General features: G+C 41.7%; 1 protein-coding gene and 1 pseudogene across 9 annotated transcripts in view; both read left to right on the top strand.

Moving 5' to 3' along the window:
* TMEM117 (transmembrane protein 117) overlaps positions 1-23,249 on the top strand; it is a 299,671-nt gene that overhangs the window by 7,604 nt on the left and 268,818 nt on the right. For 4 of the 9 annotated variants that reach the window (XM_061639904.1, XM_061639903.1, XM_061639897.1 and 1 more), the window contains exons 1-2: positions 7,900-7,975; positions 8,563-8,857. In XM_061639904.1, coding sequence (XP_061495888.1) covers positions 7,931-7,975; positions 8,563-8,857 — 340 coding nt within the window. In that variant the 5' untranslated portion in view covers positions 7,900-7,930. Of the gene's footprint in view, positions 1-5; positions 149-7,899; positions 7,976-8,003; positions 8,067-8,562; positions 8,858-23,249 lie in introns of those variants that run through there. The other 5 variants (XM_061639901.1, XM_061639898.1, XM_061639900.1 and 2 more) reach the window with 4 other exon arrangements.
* LOC133363483 (5S ribosomal RNA) lies at positions 22,462-22,580 on the top strand (annotated as a pseudogene).

Raw genomic sequence — 23,249 nt, 5'->3', positions numbered from 1 at the left:
AGTAAAGTGCGCCCTCCTTGCAAATAATCGCCTCCTCCCGCTCCACGGTCACGCGTGTTAAAGGCGAGGAGTCCGTTGCTTGGCCCTGTTCGAAGCAGCATCGATCAAACGGCGTCGGCTTGCCCACGGTGAGCAGGCTTCTCCAAAGGTTTGTTTTCAACCCCCTCGCTGCGTAAAGGCAGTGTTTCATTTCAAATCCAAGAGGTTCCGGAGCTTAAGCCTACTTGGGAGTTACGTCCTACAAATCAGAGGAGCCCTACTCGTAAAACGTTTGGGAGAACCGTAGGATTAGCCGGTCCTCTGCACGTGCTCGCGTCTCGGTTCCAGGGCTGAAAATCGGATTGATCCTTAGGTTATGGGGTGGGGAATGATCGTCAGCAAGATAACACTGAAGGGTAACATCCTAATTTCTGCCAGTATGTTTATATCCCTCCCACCCTCCATGTGAAAATGGTGGGGGAGAGACCACTGTGAATGGAAGTCATATTTAAGCACTTGGTTATTCCTTGAATCATTTTAAAAGAACCTTTGTTTTGACATTGTTTATAGAAATGGTGTGCGTTAGTATAGTGTTCTTTAAGCTTGGGTCCCCAGATGTTGTTGGACTACAACTCCCATCATCCCTTGATCATTGGCGTTAAATCACCACTTTACAAAAACCTCCAGACTACATTATGTAGCTTTGCTCACTTCAGTGTTAGTTCCTTTAAAAAACACCACCACCATCAACCCATCATTGGGAAGCTTTTCTGTCTTATGCAATGATGTTTTTCTAAAACATGTCTCTAGCCCTAGAAGCTTGTGTTCCAATTGTGATGGAAAGGTGTACATGTTTGCTTTAATGGCACTCTGTTATTATTTTGCATGACCCAAGGCCAAAATGAAGATTTAAAGGCAAGCATTTACCTGTTCTGCTTCAAATCAAGCCCTGTTCTTCCTTTACCCCTTTCAGTGACAATAGACTCTTTGTTAATTAATATAAGGCTCTAACATGCTCTGCCACCTCTTCAGTTTAAAATGCCTTTCCAGGTGTGTCTGAGTATATGCGTACACAGCATCTATATAGCAGGGAGAATCCTATCATGTAAACATAGCACAATGCTGAATAGGAAATTCAGTAGGCTTACATATGCTTTCTTACAGTCTCGTAGGAACGGGAATGGAGCTGATGTATCATATTGGTGAAGAGTGTGAACTAGGTGGTTCCTAGTTCAATCTAACATTAGCCACAAACTTCAAATATGATCTGTCTTTCAGTTCCTCATCTGTAATATGGGGATCATTTTATTGTGCTTTACAATCCTGTTGTTTGCATTACTGGGATAAGGTATATGAAATGAACACTTGAAATGTGCTATATCACAGGTGGCTCATCTGTGGCCTTTCAGATGTTGCTGGACTCCATCAGCCCCAGCCAGCATGGTCAGTAGTCATGGAAGATGGGAGCTATAAACCACCAACTTCTGAAGGGCCATGGGTTCCCCATCCCTGGGCCACATACTGATCTTTCTCCTCATTATTGCTTTGCTATCTAGAGCCTTGCAAAAGTATCCTGAGTTATAAGTTCTGTTAAAAGTTCTTTCAAAGAACAAAGTGATGGCTTTCAAATGATGACTTTCTTGCCATTTGTTTTTGATCTCAATACTATCAATTTCTCTTGCTCATATACACACTTTCTGTGAAGAAATGTGTTTATTGTCCTGACAGCAATATTTTCACAGCATCTAGGTAACTTTGTAAATTGTTCAGATAACATTTGGAAATAAGTGCCTACAATATTATTAATTGCTCATGTAACAAAATAAATAAATGGTGTTCCAATGATGGCAAATAGTGGATTTTAGCAGAGTATCATTTGTCACTGAACAAATGCTGCAAATCACTCTGACATTTCATAAATCTTGTTTTTCTAGTTCCTGTGACTTTGACACAATTACATTGTTACCTTTGGATTGTCCCACAACATTCTTTTTAAAACATCTGTTGGACTATTTATTGGCCTATCATCCTAGAAAAGGCCACAACAGTAGATGCTTTGTTATATGTATAAATGCAAAATGAAGCTACAGAATGAAATTGATTTGTACACAGGCAACATTCATGTGCATGGAAGTATTCATAGTTTAACTAATAAAACTGTCCCGCTAATGCTGAGCCACAGTGTCTATTAAGTTACCTGTCAGACCATTGACCCTCTCTACTATCTACTACAGGGAAAGGGAATCTCTGGATGTTTGATTCCAGCTCTCATCAGCCCCAGCCTGGGATGATGGTAGTTGCGTCATCTCATAACATCAGGAGGGCCATAGATGACATTAGCTCTCCAGGACCTGCAGAGGTCTTTTTCAGCTCTGCCTCCTGAGATCCTTTAACTGGAGATTCCTGGGATTTAATCTGGGATTATTCATGGAAGATATGCTCAAATGTCCCCCTTGTGAAATGTTTCTTGCATAGGTAACACTTCTTCACTAGAAACAGAGTGAAAAGATCTTCACTGATGATAGTTGCCTGTTAGCCATGTGTACTTCATGTCTGTGTATTATTTGTTGAATTTTATTTGAATTGTGATTTAAAAATTTGGGTTGTCAGGATTTGGGGGGGCATGGGTACATTTGCGAACTGGAGAAACTGTCATGGGCACCACACACATTGGAACCAAGCACATACCACAGTCTAGTCTATTGGCTACAGAATACTTATTTCGAGCCACATTTCCATGTGGGAAGGGGCTGGGAGCCCTGGGGCACCAGGGAAGACCTCCATTGGCACATGTGCACACACCTTTGCTACACCGTTGGCCTTAAGCTGTCCATAGCAGTGCATGACCAGTACCGTAAAACCTCAGTTAAGGAATCCCCCAGGAATGAAGCTCCTTTTAATGAAGGCTTTTTAAAAGGTGAAACTAACCAGCTTTGCTATGCTATGGATAAGCCTTCAAGCTTGTGCCTTTACTTTAAGGTGAAACTGACCAGCATGCATCTTTGCTTTGCTATCAATAAACTGATAAGCCTTTGCCTTTGCTTTCCTGGGGTGAAACTGAGAAGCCAGTGTGTTTGCTTGGCATTAAAGGGATCTCTTGCTTTCTCCCAAGGCTGGGAAGGGAAGGATCCAATATGCTTCAGAGGAAGGGGGAGGATGCTGGGTAGGTACCCTTTAAAGCCCCTGTTGAAGCTGCCCCCACCATCTATGAGCGGGTGTAGGAACTTATCCCTATTCTTTCCATGTTATTCCTATCTCTGGTACCAAAGTGTCTGTTAAAGACGAAGTGTCCAGGAATATATCTACTTTGTTAACTAAGGCATTACTATACTAGAAAGGAGGGACAGAAATTTTATATGTAAATACATATAGTTGCATGTGTACTGGTCATGTAGAATGATCAATTTATTTATTAATTTTAAAAGACACATCTCACCTTCCCGCTATAAAACAGAACTCAAGGCAGCTAACGTTAAAGAAATAAAGCCACCGTAACAATAAAAGGTAAAGCATTGACAGTGCAATCCTATACTTGTCTAAGGGTGCAATCCAAACCCCTTCTCACTGGGTGGTGTCCCTCCACTTAGCCCTGCAAGCCTCCACCTGGGGAGTGATGCCGGCTGATGCAGAGCTCCCCATTCTGCCCACTGAATGTGTGGGATCCCCACTGGTGGGAGCTAGAGGAAAGTCATGTAACGGTGTGTTCCAGGTGGCGGGGTGGGGTTAAGGGGTTAAGCCAGCCTGAGTTCCATGGAATCATGAGCTGGCTCTGCTGCTTGCCTGCCTTCCTTGCCTTCCACCCTGACGGGAGGATGCCACAGGGCTATAAGTGAGGTGGTAGCCCTCAGCTAGTTGGAGAATGCAGTGCTTAGTTTGGGGTCAGTTGCGCCAAATAGTTCTCCAGTTGATACTTGGTTACTCTGTGCTCCCAGGTTACTATGCATAGTCTTCATAAATTAAAGACTGAGTCCATAGTTGCTGACCAGAAATTGCTTAACTGTGGAAATATCTATTACGTGTTGCATGAAATTAGCATGTGAGACGCATGATTTGTGCACTGGAACTTTAACCATGCCATTTGTAAAAAGATAAATCACTTTTACAGACACATGAATGTTTGTGTCCCATTTCACCAAGTGGTAGCACAGTTTCTCTCAGTATTGGGAGAGATGGCATATTGCCTGGTATAACCCTCATGGATCCCCCCGACGAACATCATATTTAATTTTTTTTGTCCCCATTGAAGATGCCATTTACACATGCAGTGTAGCTAAACAGTAGAGGTCTGAAATGACAGAATGGGCTATACCACTTTGACTGGGGATCATATCTCTGATTTTTTACCTACATCCAGAGTAACACAGAATAGTATGTCCCTTCTTTATTTTTTTTGTAAAAAGTGGCATAGGAGGGAGAAAGCTATGCTATAAAATTTTTATCTTCATTGTGCTAGTTTTCTACTTACTAGGAGTCTTTTTTAATTTTACATTGGAGTTTATTCAGACAAGATATCCCTTCCTCGTTCCCTGCATCTGGGGATGAATGGATCAACCTATTTCTGTCCTGTGCTGGTTTTGTGTGTTTACAAAACTGGTTCCATGTCATCATGTTTATGGGTGGATTTTTAAAGAAAAAATCCTAAAAACATTTAGGAAATTTTTTTTAAAAATAGTATCTATGCTGTAACCAACTTTGTAAGTCTGCCAGGGATGTTGTCTGCAAAAAGAGATGGCTGTCCCTACAGGGCAGCTATCTTTTTCTCTGTAGAAATTCCCAATAAGGGACTGCATGTTATGATGTACGGGCACTTCCTCAGAGCATATATATATGTGTATATGTATATGTGTATATATGTGTCTCCATGCTCCCCACTTACAAATTCTGCTTACTCCTGCATATAACACCTGAAAAGGGTAATCTAGAAGGGCTCCATCCTGAGCATTTTTAATATTATCACCTTGGCTCCCAGCATTCATTTTAAATAAATGTTCCTAAGGAATGCAGTCGAAAGACCAGGATGTCATATCCAATACGTAGGAAAGAGCACAACTGACCTACGCACGCGCTTCAGGAACCACGTCAGCAATTTTGACAAAAAAAGTGGAGCAACCAGTTGCAAAGCATTTTAACATCAAGGGTCACAGCCTGTTGGACTTTTCCATTACAGCGATAGAGATGCCAGCAGATCCAGCAGCATTGACCAAAAGGGAGAACTTTTGGATTTACTCTCTGGACACATTGGCACCACATGGCCTGAACCTGGAGGACAGTACAGGCATTACTTAGCTTTTGCAAATGAAGCCCCTCTGAGCATTCCATCCTCAAAGCTCTATAACTGCCACCTTGGTAACAGCATTTGTATGTTGGCAGCTGATATAATATAATAAAAACCTCTGTTTGGTTAATCACAATTACGTTTATTTATTTATAAAAAATGTATGTATGTGTGCATATATATATATATATGTATATATATGTATGTATATATGTATCTATATGTATGTATATATGTATCTATATGTATATGTATAGCTGCTCTAAGAAGTAGCTGTAAAATGTGAAAGAAAGAAAGAAAGAAAGAAAGAGGCAGCCCTCAGACCACTTCATAAGTACAGTACAGTTCATGTGTCTTAATCTACAGATATGCATTCTGATTTGTTCATGGCTCCAGTGGGTGAAAAATAAGAATCACAGGGTGAACCTGAATCCTCCTCAACCCTACCTGCATGCAGCTTATGCAGTCTGCCTGAAATGGCATTATTTCACATGCGCAAGGTGGGCTAGTTTGCAGTGCTTTCTGAGTAGTGAAAGTTGGTCTTCAATTAGCTGAGTGGTTTATACACACAGAGAGAGCATTCCATCAGGCTTTCTGAAAACTGAGATTGCTTCTTTAATTTAATTTGAGATGGATTTCTTTTCTGTGTTTGTATTTCCTTTTATGAGTTGCTTTATAATGCTTTTATGATCTGTTATGATTTTATGGTAAGCTCCTGTGAGGGCCCTTATGGCTTGAAAGTTGCCTATAAATGTAAATGTATCCATCTTCTAAAGGGGAAAAACCTCCCTTGCTTATGGCACGCTCCTTAGCCCTGTTCAAACATTATAATCACAAGTAAGTAGAATCCAGGATTGGGAAGTCTGTTCTACTCATGTAGGCTCCTTGCGTGATGTTTTTAAAGATGTTTGAATATATTTTAAAGTCTGTTTTTATGATGTTTTAAAGTGTTCTTAGTGCTTTTGTTTGCTGTTCTGGGCTCATACTGGAAGGAAGGGTGGGATATAGATAAAATAAATAAATAAAATAAATGTAGAACCTTGGAAAATTAGGGTTCTGTATCATTCAGGGAACCTCCATGAATACAGGAAGCCTACCAGCTGTAGATGGTTATCAACTTGTGGAGGGCATCGGGATGGTGATCTGGAGAGTGGGGGAAGAGCTAGCACACTGGTCCCCATGCTCCCCACTTACAAATTCTGCTTACTCCTGCGTATAACACCTGAAAAGGGTAATCTAGAAGGGCTCCATCCTGAGCATTTTTAATATTATCACCTTGGCTCCCAGCATTCATTTTAAATAAATGTTCCTAAGGAATGCAGTCATTGACTGTTGAATCAGTTAATTAAGTTTTTAATTCATAATAAAAGATTAATCTGGCAGTAGATGATCTATTTTTTAAAAAATTGTTGGATCCAGAGTTGCAGTAGTGGCCTTCCAATTTTTCACCTTTGGATCCCACCAATTGTCTTTAATACAAGTACCTACAAAAACAGCAGATGGCAAACACCACCTGAAGAGGCATTCCCCTTTTTCTCTCATATAGGAAGGAATGCTTCTTCTAAGATGATGCCTGCTATGACATGTTCATCATCTAAAACAGGGAATCTTGGGCTTTCCAGGCATTGTTGGACTCCATTGGCCCCATCCAGGACATCCAGTAGTCAAGGATGATGGGAGTTGTAGCTCAGCAACATCTGGAAGGCCACAGGTTACCCATCCCTGATCTAAAAGCAAAGGAAGTATGCTGCTGAACTGATATATTAATCAGTTAATCTATTAAAACATGATTAATTGACTGTTTTCCATAATGCTTAGTCCCACTAAGTGTGCATATTCACATATACCTTGGAGTAAGTTTCATGAACTCAACAGGTCTTCATTCTGAGTAGACATGCACAGGGATGCTTTGCAAGATATCTTTAACTGGGTGGCAATCCTGCTTCTATGCAATCTTTGGAACTTTTCTATTTCAGTATTAGAGCATTTACATACATGAGCCTTACATTGCCTTGGAGCCTCTCTCTTATATACTGTTTATATAAATACGAGCTCAAATCCAGAGAGTTAGTTGTGCTTAAGATTTGCTGAAATCAATAGAACTAGTTTGTTGAAACTAAGTGTATGACCCATTAATGCCTGTAGGTCTTTAATCACACTCACTTCCTTTGGATTTAGGCCACAGTCAATCCAGAAAAGTAGTGGAAGTGGTATTTGAAATGACAGTGAGCATTCTGGCTGAATGAGCTGCTCTTTGCCTAAATGGGAGAAAGGACCTTTGTTCTAGACCTCAGCATCAACCAACTGTTTCCCATACCACCGTTGGCTCAGAGTCAGAAAGTTCTGGAGTCCTTCTAAAGAGAACTGAAGCTGGTATGGCAGGAGAAGATGATGTATAGTGGGGAAGGGCTTTGGCTCAGTGGTAGGGCATCTGCTTTGCATGCAGAAGGTCCCAGGTTCAATCCCTGACATCTCTGGGTAGGGCTGGAAAAGGCGCCCTGTCTGGAAACTCCGGAGAGCCATTACTAGACAGTATTGACAGTACTGACTTGGATGGAACAATGGTCTGACTTGGTGTAAGGCAGTTTCCTATTTTCTTATAGAGTAACATCCAGTAACACAAAGGGACTCTGGGAACCATCTGCTGCACCCTGTGAGCACCTACCTGTTGTTTCCATGCCTGCCTGCCAGCAGAATTGTCTCCACCTGCAGCTCTCAGAGGTGTGGCCCAGCAAGATCTTTAGCTGTACAAGTCCAAGGCAGTGGCCTTGGGCATTGCCCGTTCGGTGCCAGTAAGGACTTATGCTTATAAGTAAGTTTCTTGGGGTGGCCACTGTGAAGCAAGATGGCTGCTGTTGTGCATTCATTAGAATGCCTGAATGAACTCCTCCAGCACCAGATGGGTGCCTACATCAGTGGCTACATCACTCTCTCCGGAGACGGGTTTTCTCTATAATGGTGCCCCAGTGGTGTAACTTTCTCCTCTTGGAGACATGGACGGTCATACAATGATGGGGCTCTACTGTATATTTTTCTCCCTCTCTATATATATATTTGTTTTCTCTAGGTTTTGCAGACCAGATTGATTTGAGATTTGAGCCTGTTTTGTGATATTTTGTGGTGTTATTTATTGATACTGTTGAAGTTTTTTATTATTATGGTATGTTGTTTTTATTATATTGTTTTATTCTTGCTATGGAAGCCATTTGGATGTCACCTGGTGATGAAAAGCGGCATACAAATATACTAAATATATATATAATAAATAACAATAAAATAACACATGCATGTTTTATTTTTACATGCAGGAGCTTAAGAGTCTAAGGATGGGCAAAGACTTCCGCTACTACTTCCAGCATCCGTGGTCCCGCTTGATTGTGGCCTACCTGGTGATCTTCTGCAACTTCTTAATATTTGCTGAGGATCCAGTATCTCACAGCCAAACAGAAGCAAATGTCATTGTCGTTGGGAACTGCTTTTCTTTTGTAGCAAATAAATACCCTGAGGGAGGAGGTTGGAGATTTTTAAAAGTGTTCCTCTGGCTGCTTGCCATCCTCACAGGACTGATAGCTGGCAAGTTCCTCTTCCATCAGCGTTTGTTTGGTAAGTTCCATGATGTGCTAAAAGCCTTCTTTTCCTCTATGAGATGTTACCATTTTACACTTTTCGGGATGAAAGTGCGAGAAAGCAAAGTGAAAGATGATGGAGGAATAGGATGTGGCACGCAGCAGGGATGAGTCTGTCCTGAAAACTGATGTCTTGGTTAGACCATCAGTCTTAATGACTATAAGCAAAATAATCTTAAAAGCAGGGAAGCTTAATGTTTAGCTTAATGAAGAGGGCATTAACTTTCCTCGCCAAAGACAAGCTTCAGGACACTTTCCTCACTGCCTTGATGTAAGGATAATGTATTTGTAGAACACAGCCTGAATATGGCTTCATTGTATATGCTGTTTACATTTATTGCAAATGTGCACTGGATGAAATAGAGGACTTGGGGCTAGTGGCATATCGGAGGCTATGGAAGTCAGCATGCCCTTGGACCTCGGAGCCTTTGGTGCCCATGCCAAGGAGTTGTGGTCAGAGCCAGGTTTCCAAGTTAGGACTGACACTTCTCAGTGAGAGCATTCTTTTGAGAATGGTCATACCCACACCACACATTTTAAGCATGTGGATTCCTCCAAAGAATCCTGGGAATGGTAGTTTACTGCTCACAATTCCCAGCACCCTTAACAAGCAAACTTAAATGCGTTTGAAATGTATAGTGTGGATGTGACTTTTTCTCAGCTATAAAATCTAACCTGGTATTATGCATTAAACATTGCCCCCACCCCAGGATTAATTCAAACAATGAAGACTCGGCGGGGGGGACTGCTGATGGAATAGTTAATGTGGTTAGTACTATCCTAGGTTTTCATTGAAACTACGTCTGTTTCCTGTTCATCTTGGCAGCTTCATAACCAGAAGTGCGAACAAAATGTTCCTGGAAAAAGTTGATGGCCCCCTCCTTCCCCTCACCATAAGGATAACTTTGCACTGTGAGTGGGAAGCTTGCCTGGCGGACTGGGGAGACCCAGGTTCAAATCTCTGTCTCTACTCATCTATGTAGCTTGCTGTCCAACTTTGGGCTGGTCACCCTGTCTCAGACTAGCTTATTAGTTATTTATTTATTTTATTTCTTATGTATATATGCCGCTTTTCCTCCAAGTAGCTCAAGATTATGTACGTGGTTCTCCCCTCCCCATTTTACCCTGTGAAGTAGGTTAGGCAGGGAGGCAGTGACTGGCCCAAGGTCATTCAGTAATCTAATATATATCTGTTTTATTTTCTCAGTAGTCCCTGCTAGATAGAGACCACACCTGATTATTTACTACATGGCACCAACACATCACGGTGTGCAACACACAGGCATGTCCTTAACAGTGGGAGCAATCCTTGAATTGGCTTCCAAGCTGAAAGCATGTTCTCCATAGATACTTTGACGAAAGAGGATTTGGGCCATGTTAATTCTCTTGATCTTTGCCCATTAAACTTGTTGCCCTTGGTCAGTTTTTGTTTTTGTAAGTTTAGGAGTACAAAAGTCTATCTCTGAGAGATTACATGTGTAGCTGAGAACACAGGGTGTCTTTATAACCTATTCACAGACAAAGCTGAAGTCAAATCTAATGTCAGACAGTGAATCAGTCTGTATTTATACACTGCACAGACTCCACAGCTATTCAGTCTCACTTTTGACATCAAAAAGGAGACTGCCTCTATTCTCATTTCCCAGTTAACTAGCCTGTGCTTCATGCCCTCTGCTTATGCTAGCTTTGGACATGCAGACAGGGTTCAAAAACATTAGATGCAACCCAATCCTGTGTTGAGGTGGCTAGAGACACAGAACCCAGCCCCAACCAAGCCCCAATCCTAGGAGCATCTGTGTCCAGGAAGTGTCTTATTGGATCTGATATGTAGCTCCTGTCATTGGCTTGAGAGAGACAGCCTGATATGTCAGTGCTAGGTTGTGAATCTTGGGTTGTTCTACTGCTGTATATTTTGTACCTTTACTCTAAGGCAGCCTTTCCCAACCTTTGGGTCCCAGATGTTGCTGGACTACAGTTCCCATAATTCCTGACCATTGGCAATGCTGGCTGGGGCTGATGGGAGTTGTAGTGCAGCAACATCTGGGGGCCCAAAGGTTGGGAAAGGCTGCTCTAAGGAGTTCAGAACAGCTTATATGGGGATATAATTTTTACATAATTTTAATGTCTCTGTAAGCGGCTAAGAGGGGTTTTTTTTTTACAATCAAGCGGTATATAAATATTAAATAAATATTGTGTCCTCACAATGACCCTGTGAGGTAGGTTAAGCTGAGAGTGTGTGACTGGCCCAAAGTCACTTGGTGATCTTCATGCAATCTAGGATTTGAGCTCAGATATCTCTGGTCCAATTCCAGCACTCTAACTGCTACAGAACACTGGGTCTCAAGCTGCCTTTGCTTACATTCTTCCCTCATTACCCTGTTTGTCTCCCCCATTGTACAAATTAGATTGGAAGCTCCTTGGGTTGGAGACCTATTTTTTGCTTATGTTACTTTGTAAAGTGCTAGGTACTGTAATCACCTGGTGTAAATAAATACATAGTAACATTTGCACATCAGTATCATCCTGTGTTATGAGGCACATAGAAAATAAATATTATATTCTGATCTTGCACAATTACAGAATCTAGTAGAGGTTGCCCATTTATTTTCTCCATAGCTTTCTTTACATCCCCCACCCCTGCAAATGTCTATAATTTCAATTTTTTTCCTGTTGCTCAGTCCTCTGGTTTATGGTGATGCTCCAGTGACAGAATTTCAGGAGAAGTAGCTGCAATACTGTAAATGCTGACTTATGCTGTTTTTGCTGAAGCACTATCTAATCTCTAGGAGGCTACGTTGTAAAAAAATGTAAACAAAGGTGAAGAAAAGCATGAGTATGGATTTTTTCCTCACCTCTGATGAATTTGCCATCATGTACTACCTTTTTGCTGCTGTTGTAGCATATACACCTGGACAAAAAAGGATTTTCACTATATCCTTTTAAAAAACTACTAATATTCCATTGCTCAATAGCATGCTTTTAAATTTAGAAGATGACTTAGCTAATCACAATGAAATGAACATCTGAATGTGGTCACTCGACTGGAGGAAAAGCACTATGGTCAAAGATAGGTGGTGAGCAGCATGCTTTAAGGTCTGAAAGTAAATCACTTTTGTCTAAGACTTTCAGGATAAATCTTCGTTGACACAGAAAACTGGTGGGATTGTCAGTCACTGAGCTTATTTCTCCGTCTATTTGTGATACTGTGCAGTTGGCTACATTGAGAAGAGGTAAATACTATCCAGAATAATAATTCGTCATATGCAAATCCTGTGCTGTTGATTATCCAAATAAGGTTCATCAGGTAACTTTTTTCTAAGCAGGAATCCAAAAAAGGGGCAAAGGACTGTATAGTGAAATTTCTTGTAACAAACACCAGGCATTTGGGGTAGATATTTTTGTAGCCTAATTACATTTTACAGATTCACTTTGGAAGCAGAATCTGTAATATTAATCTGCATTTCATTCTTTAGTAAACTCCAGTCCACTCAAAACAAATCACAGCTTTTTGTTTTGCTTCTAGAAAATGTTCCAAATGGAAACGTCATAGTAACAATATGCATTCAAGTGCAAACCATAAACACATACACACAAATAAAACCCGGCTTCATTATTTTTATCTATCTATATTAGGGGTGTCAAAGTGAGTTTCTTGGAGGATGGATGAAGTCTGGCTGAGGCACATGATGGTTGGAGATATTTTGGCAGGAGAAAGAAATGCTTGCCAAATATATGAATGTGGGATAGGTGTGTCATTATCAGGAAGAGGATGGTTTTGGGTCTCCTGACTTTCAAGTCAGTTATCAGATTATACTGCCAAGATGTTAGAATTCCATTCTCTGTACAGAAAAAGAACACAGAGGGTAATGCCTTAGGTCTGGGGTAGCCAACATGGTGCCCTCCAGACAGCGGCGTCACTAGCGGGAGTGCAGGGGGGTGCAGACCTCTGGTGTGCGCCCTCCCAGGGGCATGGACGATGTGGCTGGGCTTGCGTGCACGCGCACTTGAGGCCAGCCACCCTGTCCATGCCCCTGGGAGGGTGCACGCTGGAGGGGCACCCAGCCGGAGAAAGCCTGGGAATGCCGGCGTGCCTCCCTCGGCCTGCCGATGCTGCTCCCAGTCTCGCCCGCTCGCCTCCGAGGAGGAGTTGGAGCAGCCTTGCCGGGCAACGGGGCGGGGCGGCTCTGGGTGTCACCCCCCTCATGGTGACACCTGGGTGCGGGCTGCACCCTCCGCACCCCGGTAGTGATGCCCCTGCCTCCAGATGTTGTTGGACTCCAACTCCCATCAGCCCCAGCCACCATGGCCAATGATTGGTGACAGTTGTAAACCACCAACCTCTAGAGGACACCACACTGGCTATCCCTGCTCTAGGTTTATAAGGTCTGTCAGTTTGCAATAAAGCCTTTATTATGTCAATCAGATTATGAAGAAAGAGAAGAAAGCACCAACAAGTGCACTCGAGTGACTGAGATGTTTGGAAACATTATGTCTAGTATTTCAAAGTCAGTTGTTTATTCCTGCCCCCAGGAAGGTAACAAGACTTTGCAAATGACATTCAGAAGGATTTCAATATGTGCTCTAGCTAGATGTCTCTTGAGTGGCCTGGTCTTGCAGTGTCATTTAGTATCTTTGGGTGAGAACCAGAGGTCTCACTTAGAGAGGAGGGTGAAAGAGGAGCCGTAGCTGCAACGGCGCTGGCACATGGCCACTGACAATTCTGAATCCATTTCTTTGCCAAAGTGGTCCCTTGACATGGGACAAGATGCAGAAAGAGTTCTGGAATTGTAGCCTCCAGTTTTCTTGGCCTTGAGGCATTACGTTCTCTGTGCCTTGCACTTGGGACACACAAGTCAGATTTCAGCATGTTTTGAGGTCTGTTCTTTAAAGAGAAATTATGACAGAGTTTCCGGTTGAACTCATCACTTGGTATAATGTTCATGATCGGAGAAGATGCATGCAAGGTATCCATGGAGGTATCTCTATACCAGTAGTAAAAATGTGTAGATCCTTTTCTGGCAGTAATTGTAATTTTGATGATAATCTTCCAGAAGTGTCAAGTCTCTTGGGGTGATATTGAATGCTAGTCTTGCTCAGAGACCCATTGAAGCTAATAGGCATGACTAATGTGGGTTCATTAATTTCAGTGAGTCTACTCTGAGTAGGACTTAATTGAATACAGCCTTCTGTGTTCAATGTATACATACACACATGTACACACCCTGCAAAGCTCTAGCAAAGGTGGTGGTGATGGTAATAATAGTTACAACTTCTGTAGCATGGAGGAGTGTTATACTACTTATGGTAAGAAAATGACATAATCATATATATCACAAAGCTACAAGATATGATACTATTACATGGCTATTTATGCTACCATCTCTGGTGTTAACTTGTGTAAAGGTCAGTGGCTACAATCAGTGTTTCGAATTGTCACAGGTATTATTCTTACTACTTTGCATCCGTGGACATTTTAAGTCTCCCCATAATGCAGGGTTTATTCTAATGTGCAGCTAGTCGCATTTTGTGAAGTAGCAAAAAATGCGTGGAGTGTGAAATAGATGAGTATATGGGATTTAATAAGAAGCTCTGCAGATTCTGAAAAAGAAAGAGAAAATGAAGATAAATACTGTTACCTTTCAAATCGTCAGAACCTTATGCTACTAGTCAGTGCTTTTAAAATTGATTTATTTATTATTTGATTTATATCCCACCCTCCCAGCAGGAGCCCAGGACGGCAAACAAAAAAACAAAACAATTTTTAGTAGAAAATGAGGTGCTAGTACTCATATCTTGATAAAAATACTGTGGGTACCAGCACCAAATGGCTGGCATGTACAGCAAAAAAAAAAAAGAGGTGCCAGTACTATCACAAAAAAAGTCTGCTAATAGTTTAATACAGGACTAATTACATGACTAGTTTAGGGGCGGACAGTGTGTTGGCTGCTTGAGCAGCAGAAACAATGCTTAAAATAGATTCTGCCATAATATATGGCTCTTTCTAATGGAAATGTGTTAGTTCCCCTCCCCCCGCCGCCCTTGGGAATTTTGGGACTTCTCCCATTCCTGGTGGGAAAAGACATTCCACTGGAGCCTGGCACTTGCCCACTGCAACTGCTGCCTCTTGCCTTGCTCCAAGGTAAGTCAATTACTAGGCCTTGGGGAAGGCAATGGCTGCAGAGGGGACCTTACAAGCCATTGGTGAGTGCTTGAATCAAATGCTCACAACAAACTTAAACCTTTGGAAGCTCAAGGTCTGCCCCCTATTGTAACAGGCAATGGGAAGCTCATAGAGGCTTAAACTAGAAAACGTTTGGATAATGTAGGCCAGCATTCCCCAACCTGGTGCCCTCCAGATGTTTGGGGACTACAACTCTCATCATCCCAGACCATTAACCATGCTAGGTAAGGCTGATGGGTGTTGGAGTCCAGAACTTCTGGGGTAAACCAAACTGAGGAAGGCTGATGTAGACCATGCTTGACTTGGTATGTGGAGCACGTTTTTAGGCCTATTTTGTTTCATAGAACAAAAATTGAGAATACTGAGACACATTTATTTAACGGTCTTCTGAATCAACATATAGAAAACTATTTTGCACTAACTGGCATTGTGAAGTCCAGAGAGTAGTATAGTTGGCTGGGTGTGGCTGGAAGCTTTCCTGGCTGGGCGGGGGTAAGGAAGGGCGAGATGCATTTTGACACGTTGCTCTTTCTGAATCTGAAGCAGACATAAGGCACTTGGGTGGTGGTGGAGGGGAAAGAGTGAGTTTTTGGGGGAGGAGATGTCTGCTTTCACCTGCCATGCCCCACCTCCTGCCCTAGGAGCCTTCATAAGGTAGCAACTTCCAGAAGAACTGTGAGGGATCCTCGCCCCGCTCCAGCTTTTTGAGTCCAAGGTTGCTTCCAGGCAGCCTGTTTACTGAGCATTCATCTGATTTGTTTGCACAAAGTTTGCATGGAGGTTAGAGGACATTGGCTGTTTATCTGATTTCTTTGTGGGGAGGTTAGACAATGCTGTGTCAAGCAATTGTGTACCCCACACTTTTCAATGCATTTTCTCATCACTTTCCTTTTTGCAGAAAGTCCACTGGGGTTGTGCCGAGTGGGTTTATGGTCCAAAGCACCAAATCAGCTTTAATTGTGCAACCTGAATTTGCTGGTATGTGGTTGACTCTCACCCAAAAATAACAACAGAGCTTGGAAAAGTTACTTTTTAAAACTACAACTCCCATCAGCCCCAGCCAGCATGGCCACTGGATTGAGCTGATGGGAGTTGTAGTTCAAAAAAGTAACTTTTTCAAGCTCTGAATAACAGTCTAGAACTGCCCTGGGTATACAAATTGTTAGTGGGAGTTGCTAGTTCCTAATGCCTTTGACTTTAGGGTAACTATGGCCTGTTGGTAAGCATTATGCTCACTTAACTCTTTGATATATTTTAAATGAATTGTTAATTGTTGAACTGTTAGTGTGCCAGTGACATTATGATATAAATTATGTATTATGGTTACTGTACTATACTATTCTATACTAGTACTGTACTGTACTATTCAGACTGTTTCTTTGGTAAAGCTGCTTTGAACACAAATGTATTTGTGGAAAATGCAATATGTAAACAAGCTGACAACACACTGACCAGGACTATGGTAGTGTGGGCTCCAACAGCCAGTCTCCAGCATCGTACCCTAGCTGCGATGTGCATTCTTGTCCTTCAGCAAGCCAGGCAGAATAAGCTCTGTAGGTAAAGGGGTACCCTCTCGGTCTAAGCTTCTGTAGCAGCATGAATATTGTCAGCTAACTCCACAAATCAATCAGAACCCACCACACCTTATCAAGACCATCCAAGTCAGCTCCTTAGTCTGAACAACTCATCACCCTCAGTATGCAGGCAGACTCCCTCATTTCATTCTGTCCTCCTTCTCCATTGAATCACTGGTCCATCTTCAACCACATCATCTGCTTCTTCTTTTAGACCTCTGTCTGCTTGTGGGATAGGAGCTGGGTAACTCATAGTGAAAGAGCTTTGGTTCTCCTGGAGTCAGAAGCAGCTGGCCAGGTGGGGCAGATCTGCTACACTAGCTTTTCAGAAGGTGGATCACTGTTGCTTACCAGGAGGAAGAGGATAAAGGGGTGGGGAGATTGATATATTGCAAATGCCCTAGCAGAAACACCTGATCTGCTTCAGCAGTGGATTTGCACCACACTGACCTCCAGGCTGCCTCACCCCTCCCAGAAAGCAAAAGTGACCCACCTGCAAGGAAGCTAACGTAGTTGTTCTGCTCCACTTGGTGAGCCACTTTGCTTCACTCTTCTGTCCCTGTGTCCCAACTAACCTTCAGTTGCACTTGGGTAAAGGCACTGCAGAACTTGTTTTCTTTTAAGAGGCTTATAGGTCTACATTTGAGAGTGTCAGCATACCAAGATTTGAAGTGATACACCTGCAGACATGACCATAGCGAACATTGGTTTTGTTTTTCAATCTGTAACCTGGGGGGGGGGGGAATCTGCAGTATTGGTTTTCAATTTATTATTATTTATTATTTATTTATTTAATTTAATTTATATACCGCCGTAAGCCAAAAAGGCTGTCTGGGCGGTGTACATAAGAGATAAAACAAGCACAATATATAAATACAATAAGTATAACAAAATCAAAGATCAAAACAAACAATAACAAAGAACCAACAACGTCAAAATACAACAATACCTTATACTGTAGTCATATTTTTAAAGTTTAGAATGGTCTGATATTGTGTTATCTGTATAGCACTTTCAAGTGTTCAAAACACTTCACATGCATTATCTAGCAATAATCCTTACAACAGCCCTATTATATCCCATATTGCAGATGGGGCGGGGGGGGAGGGACTGAGGCTGGGAGAGAGTGACTTTCCTAAGGCTACCTGGGGAGTTCATAGCAGAGACAAGAGTTGTAGCTCAGTCCCTGATTTGCAGCTCTGTCTCTTTGCCACTATCTTTTTCTATGTAGCACAAGCAAAGTTAAGGTATCACTTGAACACATCATGTGCCATTCAACCACCTGGCACATTTCAAAGTTCATGTAGAACATTTTGCCCCAGCCTGGGTATGGGCTGAAGGCACATGAGGCCACCATCTTGCTGAAGTTCAGCAGGTCTGGATCTGGTCAGTGCTTGGATGGGTGGGAACCACATGTAGGCCACCTTAGCTTCCATGATGGAAGAAATAAATGTAATGAAATAAATGTAATGTGGGATATAAATGTAATAAATAAAAATAAGGGGTGGGGAGCCTTTTATGAATCCAAGGGCCATTTTTCCTTTTCAGCCACCTTCTGTGGGACACATGTCATTGTTGGGTTTAAATTGTACAGGAGGCTGGTTTCCACACATCACACCACTCCATCCAGGCAAGCAAGATACATGATCAGAGGTCAAGAGCGCATTCTAGCTAGGCAAAAACACTAAAGGAAGGTACAAAGGGTTATATGGTGTGGGCCATGAGTGAAAGTCATGGTCTGGGGATTGGGGGCATGGCTGGGGAGGGATATGGTGTAGGGAGTTGTGAGGGCCATATAGTGAGGCTTGGCAGGCTGTATTTGGCCCCTGGGCCTAAGATACCCCACCCCTGGTTTAGAAGCAGAAGCTGTAAAACATCATATAGTGCAATCCTATACAGGTGTACTCAGAAGGAAGCCAAACTGAATTTAGAGGAGTTACTCCTAGGTGAGTGCGTGCAAGATTACAGTCTTTGTCATTTAAGTAGACAAATATGGATTTTTTATAGACCTTGAATCTGAAAGTGGAGCTTGAGGTATTGAAATCAAATGGAAAATCGGAGGTTGTTCAGAAAGGGGTGCTAAACATAAACAATCAGGGGCGAGGACCATTGGCTTTAGGAATTGCATCCACTCAGTTCTTGAGAAATTCTATTACAATGGATACACATAGTTAAGCCTGCTCCTCTTGTTTCCCACGTTGCTGGTAGAAGAGCCAGATGTGTGTTCAACAATGCATCGAAAGTCAGAAAAATATTAACCCTGGGGAGAATTACTGCTTTGTGTTTGAGAGAAGACACAGAACTTTTAGACAGATATCATTTTATCCAATAGCGGGATGTGCTTGCTTTTCATTTCATACTTAAAATATATATAGATGGACATACAGTATATGCTTTGTATGTTTTGTAAATCACTTAGAAGCCATGTAGACATTAAGTGGTATATAAATAAATAATTTATATCTGTGCTTTCTAAAGCTAAATCAGGCAGTGGCTACTGGGGACAAATCTAGCATTTAAATAAAATTCACCCAGGTCTGATGTCAGAGCTTTTAGAAGCAAAATGTTTTGTTTGTTCATAACTTAAGGCTCAGCAGCTTCTTGCATTGAACTTTCTTTCTCTCTCTTACATGGTTTCCTAATTACTTTTCCATTTTATAAATGGGTATCATGCCTGCAACTAAATTGTATCACCTTCAGTTGAAATGTGGTGCTTATTTTGAAAGGCATTATGAGACTGCATAATAACAGCTTGATAAATAAATGTCAAGAGAATATTGAATGTAATAGATGCCACAAACTATACTTCACCAGGTAGGCAGAGGGAAATTTAGTCATGACTGTAAAGTATCGGATGCTGACAGTACTGTCTTTGCACCTGACTGCAGAGTGAACTGAAGCAGGATAAATTCATGTAATATAGTACCTGTGCTGAGATAATCCTTAGGACTATCATCTGATTATTAATCAGCTTAGATTTCTTTAAATTTCTTTAACTAGTTTATTGATTTTAAATGCTTGGGAAGGGCATGTTCTAGAAAGGATAGCACTTCCTTTGAAAGATCAGGCTTGCAGTCTGGGAGTGCTTCTGGTGCCAAGCTTTGCTCCTGGAAAACCTAATTGCAGCTGTGGTCGGGAGTGCATTTGCACTGTTTCATCTGGTGTACCAGTTTTATTTATTGAGGCTGCAGTTCTATCCCCATTTACCTAAGCCCCACTGAATGACTTCTGAACAGACATGCCTTATTAAAAATATAACCCACTCTTCATCAATGCAGATACTAGAGCAGGTACAGAACATATAACAAGAACAACCAACTGAATCATAAAATGAACAAGAAAACACATTAAAATAGGCCATCAAAGCAGCTAAAAATAAGCATGTTAAACAATAATGAAGTTACAAAATGTAAGATGTCTGGGCAACTAAATAAGTCTTTCTTAACCTGCTGTCAAAATAACAACATCAGCAACAGTCACAAGGGGATGCCATTTAGGGTTGCCAGGTCAGAAGCATACCAAACCCTGAGATTTTGGGGGTGTGTCTGAGTGATGTCATGGGGCTGGTCTGAGTGATGTCACGGGGCAGGTCCGAGTGATGTCATTAAGCATGATACATTAAGCATCAACCACAGTTGCTTAGAGCATACAATTCATACGAAAACATTTATCTGATTGGAAATTAAGATAGAAATCTTAGCTAAAGGATGGAGCCTGGGTAGGGGACATTTAATCAAGCCAATTCGCTTCTGGCAAAAAGGATTCAAGTGCCCTCAGGCCAGGCTAGTCACCAGAAGGCCATTGTAGGAAGAAAGGAGCCTAGTGTTGTGGAGATGTTAGATGGGAGCACTCAGGAGTAAAGATGGATGCCCCCAAAGAGCTGCAATTCTAAACACACTAAGGGACAAAGCCCCATAGAACTCAATAGCACTTACTTCTCAGTAGATATGGTTTGGATTGTGTCGTTGGTAAAGCTTGACTAGGGATCCTCTGCCAAGATATCCATATCCAAGTCGGGTTCGCAACCCTCTGCCTGGAATGCCCTGTCCCTATCTTTTAACATCCAAATTTCTGTACAGATTTCACCCTTCACTTCAGAAAGAGGTCTGAATAATGAGTAAGAAGATTCTCTACCCTTTTCTGTTTCCCCTGTGGGCTGCTATAAACTCACTTCATTAGCCAACCCAATTCCAGTGAACATTATTTATTTATTTATTTATTGCACTTGTATACTGCCCCATAGCCGAAGCTCTCTGGGCGGTTTACAGCAATCAAAAACATTAAAATTATCAGAGAGAAAGCACACGCGATTAATAGGCAGCAGCTTGGGAACAACAACAATTGTAGCCATGCTGCCCAGTATGTGAATTCTCTTTTACCAATATTGGACAAGAAACAAACAACAAGGTGCATCATTGTGGGTTTAAGAAGGTTGAGTGGAGCGCATGGAACCACTGTTGTTGCTTCTATGGATGAAAGGGAGTGAAGATAAAGGTATATGAAATGCAAATAGAAAAAGAAAAACAAATGACTGTGATGATTTCTTAAATTCAATACCATACCAACCACAACAAGATTCCTACCAGTAAGGGAGAAAACTAAGCATCCCACAACCAGTCAGGATTCCTAACCAAAACTAAAAAAATCCTGACAGCCAGTCTGCAACCCTACCTCACAGGGTTGTTGGAAAGACCCCCCCCCACAGATCTAAAAGTACATACACCCCATATAATAGTTCAGTGTCAAAACCAGTTGATCATTGGAGAACATTAAAAAAAATAAGTATTAGTTTCCTACATAATAAAAACAGTGATACCTAAGTAAGCCCTGCCTGATTGCTTTAAAATAGGATTGGAAAGATATACAACACAAACATGATTCTTTGCTATGTTCACTCAAAAGTCCCATCAATTTACAGCACAATCCTAACCATGTCTACTCAAAAGGAAGTCCTATTGAATTCAATGGGATTTACTCTGGGTATGTTTACTCTGGAAAAGCAAGCACTGGATTAAAGCTTCATATTGGGAAGTTTGCAAAACACTGCCCTCTTCAAAATTTGAATCTGATTCCTATACACAAGAGAGAAAAAGACTGAAAGTTTACTTATTCAATCTGTGAGATGTTCAGAAAAGCAGGAAAAAACACATTTTTTGAGCCTTGGGCCAGTCACTGCCTCTCAGCCTCAGAGGGAGGCAATGGTAAACCCTCTCTGAATACCGTTTATCATGAAAACCCTGTTCATAGGGTCACCATAAGTCAGAATTGACTTGAAGGCAGACAATTCATTTTAACTCTATTGTTTTTTGGCTCTATAATTCCTTGTCAGTCACAACCCTAACTTTTTATTGGCTAAAAATCTGAAAGGGCATGGATTAGAGCAGAACTTAGAGCAACTAAGAAGTTGAGGGGGCTGACGTTTTGATGTATATTTCTGGAACCAGACCACCTAGATTAAGGTGTGTCACTCGGAGACCCGGAGGGGACCTCCAAAAACCTGAGTCTCCGGCAGAAAAATAGAGATCTGGTAACCCTAAAACCATTACACAGAGAGCGTACCAAGAGAGAGATGTCTCTATCCTGCATCACCACAAAGCAGGCTTTTCTTAATGGTGGAATCTCTTGTAAAGATCTTAAGCTGATATAGGGAGAGGCACTCCTTCAGGAGTTCATTTCAAACAAGATCTAGTTGCTATCGCAAATGTTTTAATAACATCCAGGTTGGACTGTTTCAACATGGAAAGTACCAAAACTATAGCTGGTTCAGAATGCTGTTGCCCAACTGTTGATGGTAGTCTATTATTCAAAGCAGGGAAGTGTGTGTGGGCCTACAGACCTACTACCATGAACACGCCTAATCTCATCTGATCTTGGAAGCTAAGCAGAGACAGGCCTGGTTAGTACTTGGATGGGATTCCGCCGGGGAATACTGGGTGCCGTAGGCTTAGAGGAAGGCAATGGTAAACCACCTCTCAATACATCTTACCATGAAAACCCTATGAATATATTCAAAAAAGATTCATAGGGTCGCCGTAAGTCATAACTGACTTGAAGGCATATAACAACAACAAAGTGTGGGTGGATATTTATTTGTGTGTGTGTGTGTGTGTGTGTGTGTGTGTGTGAGAGAGAGAGAGAGAGAGAGAGAGAGAGAGAGAGAGAAATGGTATGTGTGTGTGAATGAGAAACATGGTAGGTGGTCTGGTTCCAGAGATATACATCAAAACATCTCAACCATTTTGTTTTTCATTTGCCCTGCTGACTGCTGAGTCTCAAGTTGAAAAAAGGTTCCCTACCTGTGCCTTAGAATAAAACTGTCCTGGAAATTAATGTCAGAGAAAAACATGTGGTTCTTCAAAGATTACTGTAGCTGTTTTGATTGCTGTCCTGTACTCATTTATGTGGGAATAAGCCCACTGAATGCAATGGGATTTAGAGCACATACAGGATCTCTCTGTCAATATGCTTTAAATATTTCAAATAAACTGGTCTGTATCTGGTTTATTTTGGCAGTAATGATAGCAATCCTTTCAGCAGAACGCATGTGACTGAACACTTTAATCAGAAATCAGGAATGCCTGAATTGACAATCAGCAGCTGCCTGTGAATGCAGG

Source organism: Rhineura floridana, chromosome 8, assembly GCF_030035675.1.
Source record: "Rhineura floridana isolate rRhiFlo1 chromosome 8, rRhiFlo1.hap2, whole genome shotgun sequence".
NCBI classification, from domain to species: domain Eukaryota; kingdom Metazoa; phylum Chordata; class Lepidosauria; order Squamata; family Rhineuridae; genus Rhineura; species Rhineura floridana.
This window is presented reverse-complemented; position numbering and strand designations above follow the sequence as displayed.